We start from the raw sequence: 10,898 nt of genomic DNA, 5'->3' as shown, positions 1-10,898 counted from the left end.
GGATTTCTCCCATATATCAGGTATTCAGGAGTGATTTTTGCTTTGGGATGTTTAAAACCTTGCTCAGGCTTACCAGGCGGTTTTTGAGGGAGTGCAGTTCTGGGTCTACCTCACCTGAATGCTCGTTACAGAACAAGAGTTTTGCCTTAAGTCAGAGCCACAAAGTAATAACCCTGGGAAAGGACTTTTGCTACTTAAATTTATACCATGTTATATATCTACTCTGTCTTGATTTAGAAGTCTTTGTTTATTTTGTGTTTCCACAAATGACTAACATTTTGGTTAGAGAACTTCTTTCATCATTTAGGAGTATGCTTTATTTTAAGCGGAATAAAGAAAAACTAGYGCAATTTTGCATAGTGTGCATTTTCCTGAATTCAGGTACCTCTTTAAATATCTAGAACAGCAACTACTTCTCCCTAACTTGTGGATAAATACTGTTTTTCTTGAATACTGTTCATTTATCCTTCCGTGTGTAGTCTGTCACTTCTGTAAAGCCTCTCCAGCATTTTTAATTGATTCTTTCCCTGTTGGGCTTTTGTTGTTTTGACTGAATCAACAAAGCGGTGTTTTGTTCTCATTCATGATTTTTCTGCAACATTAGATATGGGATCATTTTCTCCTCTTCTGCTTTTTCTTCGTGTCACAGTGACTACTCCTTCAGACTTGTCTGCTCTGACTTCTTACTTCTGCTCCCTCTTCTGTCTGTCTTCCAGGCCCTTGTCTGTGTTTCCCGGTTTTCTACACTTCAGGAGACTACTGCTGCGGCTTTAGTTACCGCATCTCTGAAGATAAACCTCGAATGCTAGGTCTCAGCCTTTAGCTGCTCATCTTATCTTCTTTTTTCAGCTTTCTCTCAAACTCTTCCTTCTAACCTCTTGCTCTGTTGCAATCTGTCCAAAAGGGTTTTTCATCCTCCCCCCCCCCCCCAGATCTTTTGTACCACACACTTGCTTTCACCACAGATGGCTGTACTGCCCTTTCCCATGCCAGAATTTTTATTCCACCTTCTGGTTCTCCCCTTTGTAGTCAGAACACGTCTGACTTCTTCCCTTATCACCAACCAGATCCACATCTTTAGCTTCCAGTCCCCAAATCTGCATTCCTGCCGGTCACCTTTGCCACGACACTGCAGCCTGTCCCTCTCTCCCAGCTCCTTGGGAGGTCCCGAGCGTGGCCCCGGCTCACGCGGGGCTGCAGCTGGGGCGCAGGGCTGTCACCCCACTAATCAGAGAGATTGCTCCGTGGCTGCATTAAGAGTTTCTGGAAAGCATCCCAATAGGTTCTCCATGTGCTAAGATCTAATCAGCRTCCTCCTTCAGATTACAAGGAATCCGAAGAAATTGTTATCCTAATCTGTGCATGATCTTACAACATCTGACTTCCTGTAGCCGCAATCAGAGCAGCGTCAATGTTTCCACAGCAAAAATGCATTTGCAGAGAAATAAGCAAAGTAATTCACTTGAAGTGATGAACAACCACTTCCTTTTGAGTAGATACTTTGTACACTTAAGTCTTCAATGTAATTGTGTGAGTGAAAAGTTCAGAATGAACCATTAAATTGTTTTGTTCCCACAAGAACAGAAAGAGACCGAGCTTGGGAATGGTGTGGAGGTAGCTGTTCACTTATAGCTTTGCTTGGGTCATAAAATGGACACTCGTGGTTTGATAGTCTGTAAACATCACTAGGGTGCAGGGCATGAGGTGCACATCTGTGCTTGTCTCTTGAGTGTAAGGAGCATGTATCTTTCATAAAGATGCCCACTAAAAGAGAAATACTTCAGAACATTTTGTTGAAAAATACTGAGTTTTTAACCTTTGCTGTTAACATTGTAAATACTCTYTTAGTTAAAGTTAATGGCTGTTAAAGTGATTATGCCATTGTGAATTACTGCTGTTTTCATTGATTTTGAATTTGTAGTTTTGTAATGTGTCATAAAATATATCTGAAGAGTCTTAGAGCCTTTGCCACTTTTTCTCAGATAGGATGTGGCATAATACCTCCACTCTAAAGTAGTTAGGGAACCAACCCTAAATACTTCGCATACTTAAAACCAGAGACAGCTTTTTAGATAACAGAGTATTGGAATCTCATGTTGTGGATGAAATCCATTCCGGGCTGAAGTCAGTGGCCAGATTCAGTTTGGTTTGAATGAGCCCAGGATTTTACCCAGAACCTCTGAGCCAGCGTGGTTGTTGTAAGGTTGAGCAATGCAGCTCTTATCTTCAGGAAAAAATTCTTTCTGAAGTGAATGCTGGCCATGCGTGAGCTGGAACTGCTCYGATAAGAAAAGATTACTTGTACAGGATATAAAATCCTGCTTACAGTAGATCTGTTAACTTGAGTGACCCTGTTGTAGCCAAGATTGGGCTCATAACTTCATAGCGATCAGATCTTGATGCAAGAATTGCAGTCTGTAGGTCAAGGTGCCAAAGGAGCTGCTGGAAAGCTCTTCCGTGACAAGGGTGAACACAGTGTTTTGCCGTGGCTTCTGGGCTGGATTATGCTCTTGGCATCRTCCTGAGCAAGGACGGGCAGTGAAAAATACACCAAGGATAGCATTTTGCTTCAGGAGAGATTTTCCTGAGGCAATTTCCCTTATTCAGTGGGAGGCTGCTGCAATAATATATTACAGTCCCTTAGCAATGGTAGTCTGTGATGTTCCTGGGCCAAACCAGTCCCTTCTCCAGAATGCTTTTAGGGGGAGATGAAGACAACCTTGGTCTCATCTAGATGTACCAATTTGGGAAACGGTACTCATTTAAGTTGTAGGACTAATCCCATGTCTGTGAATTTTAATCTTGATGTAGAGACATGAAAGTAATGGGGAGGGGAGGCCCTTGCTCCCCCTTTTACCTTTCAGTAAGTAGCTTGTAGTTTGCAGTAGTGTAGTAGCAGCATGTGATTGCATATGGTATGGTGAAGTGACCTTGGCTTACAACAACAGTTTCTTTTCCCTCTCCTTTAGGAAACCAGTAAATACTACTATTACTTCTGCAAAAATATCAAGGATTATTATAGCAATGTTCTGGAGTTCGTTGCTGGTGGATGAATGTGAGCCGATGATGTCACTACATCAAAAAGTGCTATATATAAAAGATATTTCAGCCTTCCAGCCTGTCAAAGGAAAATGTGGATGGAAATCATTTAGCTCAGCTTATGTAGGTGGCTTTACATTCTGTTTATGAGCCGTACTCAAGCCTTGTTCAATTCAAGCATGAATGATCTTGAATTGCTTAAATCAATTATTAATTCATTTTTTTTGATTTAGGGATTTCACTGTGGCATTAGTCTTTCTTTTTTCTTTCCCTCTCTGTATGAAAACAAGTATGTGAGTCTAAGGATACATGGAATCACCAGGAAGCAGACATATGCTTTCCTGTGGTCTCTGCAGGGCTTACAGGTTCAAACACAACCTGCCTCAATCGTAAGAACTTTAATTGAGTAGATAAAGAGGTCCTCATAATTATAAACTGCAGTAGGTGTAACAAGAGGCTAAATACATAGCTGTGGTTTTAATTAGCTGGTGCTTCAAATTAGTAATTGTGATTTCACTCAGAAATCAGTGACTTTATACACTGGTAAAGCCTCATCACTGTGCAGTTCATTCCTCATTATACCTCTCCATGTGAAGCTTTCAATACAACATCATGCTGAGCTAAAAAGGCAAAAGTTGTAGATATTTGGTTATCTTCCAAGTGCAGTGGAGCTCTATGAAGATTTAATTCATTCTCACCAGAGAGAAGAGAATTAACTGTTCTTTGTTACATATGTATGCCTGTGAATATATATGTATACATATAGGGTGTGCATGGATATGTGTGTTTATGTCTAGAATCTGTCAGGGAGATACTGTTTGCAACAGATAACATCAGTGCATATACTAAATCTGTTATTCAAGTTGTCATCTGGAATTTGGTAGCTAATTAACTGACACAAAGTAGAGCCAAAAGCCTCATAACAAATCAAATATGGGTTGAAAGCACAGAAGTGTCCCTTAATGCTTGTCACATGAGGGGTTGTCAGTGCAAGTTGAAGCACGCATCTTTTGCTTTCCTCTTTCCTCTCTCTCTCTCTCTTTTTTTTTTTTTTTTTTTTTCCCACCCTCCTCCTTCAGGGTTTTAATTATATCGTTTCCCTCAGAGGAGCAGGAGGTAGTTTGCAAAGCCAAGAGACCAAAGTACTTCAGTGCTGCTCAGGAGAGAAGTGAATGTGATCTCTCAGCTTGTCATCTCGGTCTGGCAGGTGCACAAAGCAAACTGACACAGAGATACCTGACATCTTGCCATCGCTGCTCTGAGGCGATAGATCCGCTGCTGTTTGTGTGTGTGTAGCATTACCTGCCAGAGGAGTCAACTAACCTAAAGTCCCTTTTGGGAGACTGCTACAAAAACACTTTTTAAAACGCCCCTGACACCCACAATGAAACCTTACATAAATTCTAACAAGTGTGCAGGACAGCATTAGGTGTTGGAAGTCATGCTAGGCTGACGTGCAGCATTGGGATGGATGTAGACAAGTGTTATGCAGTTAAATGGGTTTGGAGATGGTGCTGCGCTCCCTTGGCTCCAGCTTGGCTTTCTCCACGTGTAGACATGTTCCTTGTGGGTCCATGTGCATGGTGTGTAAGCGGGTGCGCACGCGTTCATGTATTGCGCTCACAGATACGTGTGTTATGTAGACAYAAATGTGTCAAAATCTATTTTATTTTTCTGCATCATGCATCATGCTAATTTGAAAAKAACTTTTTTTTTCTGTTTTCATTTTGAAGTATGCGGACCTTATCCACTTTCATATAGTAGTMTGATTCCAAATTTACATTTGTGAAAATTATCCGGTGTTTTTTTTCTTGCAGAATTATACTCAACAGTTGCCTAGTTTCTGATGTTTTTCTTCTGTTATTGATAGTAATGAATATGTAACTAAATTATGGGAAAAATAATGTATTGTGTTTTTTGTCCATTTCTCCTCTTCAGTCACTATGAGCAAGACCGGAGTGCACTTAAGCGGAAAGAATGGGAGAGAAGAAATCAAGAAGTCCAGCAAGATGAAGATCTCTTTGCTTCAGGTTTTAACCTGTTTGGAGAACCCTATAAGGTAAATTGTAGTGGGATAAAAGACATTCTAAAAATGTAAAGTATCTGAATGCATTTTACAAGTATAAATTAAGGTTCACGTCACCTCTGAAAAATGAAAGTGTCACATTTGCCTTGGTACTCACACTCTTGGATCCACTAATCTTCCAAATCGGCRTATTGCAGCAGCGTCAAGTTGAATACTTTGCTCAGCGCTGCATGCTGGCATTGGCAGAATCAGGAATTTTCCTTAAAGTCCATATCAAGATTTCTTCCTCTAAACATGCAGCGAAGTGTCTCAATAGAATCATGTGCAGCTAATATCTCTACAAGTAGAGTCATAAAAAAATAGCACTTAGTCCTTATATTTTTAAGCAAAAAATATACCTGAGTTGTTAAAACCACATTCTCCTCTATAAATAATGAGTCCATAAGCATTCTTTTGCAATCATAACTATCCAAAGAAGTCTTCAGGGAAAGTGTCTGAATCTTTGGGGAGCAYAACAAGGCTATGAAAGGGACTTATGACAAGGCTTATTCTCTCTAAGGAGCTTTACTGCCTGAGAATTTCATCACCAAGGGATGTCCCCCTTTATGATTTCTTCTGCTTTGATTTTCAGTAAGACRTTCCCTGAAGAATTCATCAGGATGTAAATTTTCATATCTCTTTCCCCTCCCAATCAGTGACATCCATTGAAAGGCCACCACTTCATCTTTCCATTTTACATTGTTAGCAGCTGGAGGGAGGATGAGGGCTCTTTGAAAATCACCAGAACAGGAGGAGGAAAGACTGGCATCATTATCAAATGGTTGCTAATAATTATACACTGGGAGATTTTTTCAGTCAAATAAGCACTATGCAGTGGGAGAATTTGTGGGTTTTTTGTTTTTGCAAAATCGAATCAAGTCACTGTTTTTGCATTGGTTCACATTTTACCACCCTTATTCATAGTAAATAATAACTTATGAAGAGTTGATTTTGTTGAGACTTCTTGCCAGTCATGTAAACATTCATAGTTCATGTGAGTGGTCATCAGGATTTCATTAGGTAAACTAATAAGCAAATTTGTGCAAAATTATGGGTCAGGAACTAGAGCTCCTCCATCTACTGTACCATAAGAGTGATAATTTCTGGTTTTAAACTGTTAAGCATGTATGAGTTCGCACTAATGAACAGAGCACATTATACATGTGGTAAAAAACTGAATGGACAACAATCAAAATATTATCCTGGTAACTGTCTTGAGAAAATTAAGTTTTTTAAAGAATATCACGTTACTACTTTCCACCTGCTTGCTAGGGGAAATTGTGAAAACTACATCTATGGTTTTGAGCAAAACATGAYGTATTACTATCCTAAAAAAAAGTTGTAATTATAAATTGTGAAAGATAAAAATTTAGAGGAAAATGGCATGCAAAAGTAAGTTACAACTGTCTTTAATGTACAAAATGAAGAGAACCAAAGCTGAATATGAAAGGTAGATTTTACATCCATTTCACACTATGGAACAAAAAAGGGCAATGTTGTAGACTGATATTTCCTTTATAAGTTCTCTATTGCTAGGAGCATAAAAGCACTGAATCTGACTCTTAATGGATACAGAGTGATTTATATTCTTAGGCAAGTGCAAAACTAAATTCAGGTTTTACTCATGTTTATTCTAGACTAAAATAAAGAAGCTATCAGGTGAGAATAAATGTACTGCACATTCAGTTTGAAACCCTRCTCCATTTTGAGCTGTTTCTGGGCCAGTGAGACTTGAGACCTGGTACACACAACCATCAGCACCCATCTGGTTACTCTCAATGGGAGCAGAATGTCCCCAGCAAGGTCAAGTGGCATGGCCTGCAGTGGGCACCTCCTCGGCCAAGCTAGCCAGGTTAGTGGACGTCCACTAGAGAGATGGCCAGTATGTTTCTGAAAGACCTGGGGAATGGGAGGCAAGATAAGAGCATAGAACAGCACAGGGAAGGCTGGGAATGTGAGGTATCAAGAATTAGAAAGCATCTTTTTCCCTTTCTTTGATTCCCAGACTTAGTAATCTTATTTGCTTATCATACCTTCCCCATTTACTTCAACAGTACCCAGGAAAAGGGGGAGGGAGTGCTGCCCCATTTTGCAGTTTTGGAGACTTAACAACTTGCAGTTGCTTGAAGGTTGGTCTAAAATTGGGGAAATTTAAGTTTAGTTTTAGAAAGGTGAGCTAGTAAGAACAAAAGCCCTAATAAATGAAACAGCTTTTTCCTTTCTCGCACGGATCTTACCACCATTTGTGTATCACAAGATGTGTGATCTGACTGTTTGCCTATCTCATGTATCCACYTCCATCAATGATCTCTTTGTGAGGATTTTCCTTGGAGAAGCCTTAATTTTATTAACCAGTTGTTGAGGTCTTTTAGTGTTTAGAATTAGTAAAGAGTTTCAGAGATAGTGAGTTTCTTAGAGAAAACAGTAGGAGTAGTTCTGTTACTTTTTCAAAGTTGCTTTTTCAAAGATTTGCCTTAGAAGAGTTCAAATTGAGAAATACAACCCAATAGGCAGAATTTCCATTGCAGAATCTTTGGAGAATCTTATTATTTATTACTTTTTTCTTTTTTTTTCAAGCTTAGCATTCAGCTTCTCATCCAGGGARGTGAGTTTAACTGTGAAGCATGAGRAAGTGAATAAATTATGAAACCTCAAGTTTCATACAAATTTTCACAAAACCCTTGTAAATTGGGCCTATAAGTTTGAGTGCATTAGTTCTTTTCTTTGTAAAACTRTAATGCAATAGCTAGCTAGCAAATTAGCCTTCCAATAGAATTCCATTACAGATCTTTCTTGAAAGCAATAGAAGTAAATGTAGGAAGGTGTACATTTCCTAAATTAACAAGAGCCTAGAATGAGGGGGATGGCTGCTAGCCATGAGTCACAAACCAGACATATAATTTATGCCTTGAAATATTCAGAAAATGCATTTCCTTGATAGCAGCAAAATTGTGATTCAACATGCTGTTCAGAAAATAAGATGTACAGAGGTTTCCTTTAAGAAATCAGCCAATTATCCAGAATATGAAGGCAGAAATTGTCCCCAATCTGGAAGTATCAAAGAACAACCAGAAATTATGACTGGATTTCACGTTTATCTTGCTGGCCAATACTCCGCTTCTCACGAGAGTCCTGAATTTGTTGAGGAAAAAAAATGTTACACTTTATGCCTTAAAGCCTGGGGTTTGCACCAGACTACACCATGTTGAGTCGTTGAGTCACTCAGGTTATATGATGTGCAAATCTGGTCTTAGTTGTGTGTGTTCTAGTTTAATTTCACTGTAAGGCAAATTACCATTCATATTCACTATGTCTTTGCACTCTGGTCCAAAACTCATTACAGACAGTAATAATCTTTCCATTGACTTCAATAACACTTGGATTAGAGGTTTAATGCAGTTAAAATAGGCTAAGAATGTCCAAATTAATTGTCTGTGCTTTTCAGAAAATGTTTTTATCAATGCTCTTGAAAAATTACTACAAATAATAATATATTATATTTATATAGTGTCTTTCATCCTCAGGATGTGAAAATGTTGGAGGAAACAAAGTTTAATATTAAGCAAAATGATATTTATCATTATGTGGCATCTTAAAGAAAATAATCTAAGAAAATCAGATGCTTCCAGCATAGAAATGATTGAAAAACTCTACATTCAAATTAAAATAGTGTTTCCCTCTATGAGGTGCTAGGCAAGAGCTCTTTAAAGCRTTTAAAGAGTGATAATATGTTTTCAGTCCTTTTTTTCATTTCCCTTTTACTTTCTGGACAGTAAGCTAAATGTGTGCTGGAAGCATAGCTAAACCRGAGGGGAAAGTTAGTGGCCAGGCGTTTCCAGATGCTTGGTTGCTTCCCATGCATCCTTCCATGAAGGGTTAAACTGTTTGGTGGGGAAGGAGGAAACAGAACAAGTATGTGAGTGTTTAGAGCTCGCATCATAATTCCTGCTGGGCCCTTCAGCACAATGGAATCTCCTTGTTTTAAATTTGGGGGTTGAGCAGAGAGCCTGGTTTTGGCTGCTGCCCAAATGGCTCATTGTGCAACTCAGTTGAAGGAGACTGCTCATATACAAAGAGCTTATTCTTGGCTTAGCTAGAATATAATTTTTGCCACTAAAATGACCAACCTAGGGACTTAGTCAGTGAATAAAAGTGATTCGTGGTCCTCCACAACTGGGATTATTAACTGTGTCAGTTAGGAGCRCTGGCAAAATGTATATGGAGGAGAACAACATTGAACAGTTAATTTTTAAATCACTGCCTCAGCACAGTAGTAATATACATTACAATCCCTGAGAATGAGCAAAAGGAAATTTGCATTTATTATSCTTTTTTTTTTYCAACATTTTATACAGCATGAGAAGTGCTAAGGAAAAAAATCGTGTGCAATATTCATCTCATCTCTTGACTAGTTCAGCAGTGAGTAAAATAATCACATATTTCAAGAGGAATCCACACATGGATTTTCTTTCATCAYTCAGTCTTTTGCTTAACATTTGATGGGCTCCATGGCATGGTAGGATCCCTGGTCAAGGAATGAAGTCCCAAGAGTGGAACTGCCTCTAACCAACCACCAGTTCAGACTGTTGCCTTTGCCTGTCTTCGTGTCCTGTTGTTTAGGTGTCTTTGGCCTGTGGTACTACTTGCTGTGTTGAACAAGAAACCAAACATGAAATAAAGCATATTGGCTAAATTTGAAGTGTCACTGTATACTCTCCTATGTATATGACAGTAACAGACTTTTACATCTGCTTGAATAAGAACTACATTTTTGTTTTGTTGTTATCCTTTCAGTCTTGTAAGGTAGTAAGCCTGGGGAGTAGAATGCTTTAGTGCTGTGCTGGTCACTTCACTAGAACATAAAGATCAGTAAGAAGGCTCTGTGGGGTAACCTAGAACCAAGGAGAGGGAGGAAATTAGCTGCATGTTAATTAYAGCTTCCAGCTTATTTGCCCAGCTTTTTACAAGTGAAAAGGGAAGAAAAAARCCCACTTCATGATTCAGAAGAAAAATTATAATAGCAGCGAAATGCAGATGAGTCAGTATTTATTTAATAATTCCTGGAATTTAAGGAAAAGCATGATTCACAAATACAACAAGCCCTTAGACAACGGAAGAATTCTGATACTTAAGAATGTGGCAGTCATCTCTATTTATACTCTCCCATAAGAAAATATTTTTGAATGATCTTTTTATTTGAAGCTACTACAGCATTTCAGTGGTTAGAAGCATTTGTTTTTCTAGATTCAAATGGCATGGGTCAAACTGAACCCTCCACAGAAAAGTAATCGAAATTACAACAGAAAAGAGTTTGGCCCCGTATGTTTACTACAGACCGCCATGCTTCGATTTGTGGTAGAACTATGGGTCAAGGGGGTGATAAAGCARTAACATACTTAAATAAAACGTGTGATTACAATTCAGATGCTCAGTAACCAGTGGCTGTATGTTCATGTTGTGCAAGATACAAAATGTAGTAGCCCAACTTATCTGACATAAAGCCAGACTATTTTGCTCATAACATCCATAACTGATGTAGTTTAAACATTTCTCTGAGAGCATATTCAAGAAAATGGGAAGCAGTATACAAGTGTTACTCATGCAAGCCTGTTTCAAGAGATTCTTTGAACAGTTATTGATAGGTTTTTTTTACATAACATATGCAAGATGTAATTGAAATTAAATTAAATGTCAGCATGACACCATTAAACAGCTAACATTTGCCATCTTCTGAGACAACTATTCCAAGCAATAACTTCTCAATCAGGAATTTATTCACTTTTTTCTTTTCTTT

At 38.6% G+C, this 10,898-nt stretch overlaps 1 protein-coding gene across 1 annotated transcript in view; it reads left to right on the top strand.

Moving 5' to 3' along the window:
- Positions 1–4,596: 4,596 nt before the first annotated feature.
- The window catches only part of AFF2 (ALF transcription elongation factor 2), a 241,974-nt gene continuing 235,672 nt past the window's right edge, over positions 4,597–10,898 (top strand). The window contains exons 1-2 of the mRNA XM_085319728.1: positions 4,597–4,622; positions 4,978–5,098. Coding sequence (XP_085175854.1) covers positions 4,597–4,622; positions 4,978–5,098 — 147 coding nt within the window. The remainder of the gene's footprint in view (positions 4,623–4,977; positions 5,099–10,898) is intronic.

Source organism: Rhea americana, unplaced genomic scaffold (genome assembly GCF_003343005.1).
Source record: "Rhea americana isolate MKP2758 unplaced genomic scaffold, rheAme1 scaffold_6, whole genome shotgun sequence".
NCBI classification, from domain to species: Eukaryota; Metazoa; Chordata; class Aves; order Rheiformes; family Rheidae; genus Rhea; species Rhea americana.
This window is presented reverse-complemented; position numbering and strand designations above follow the sequence as displayed.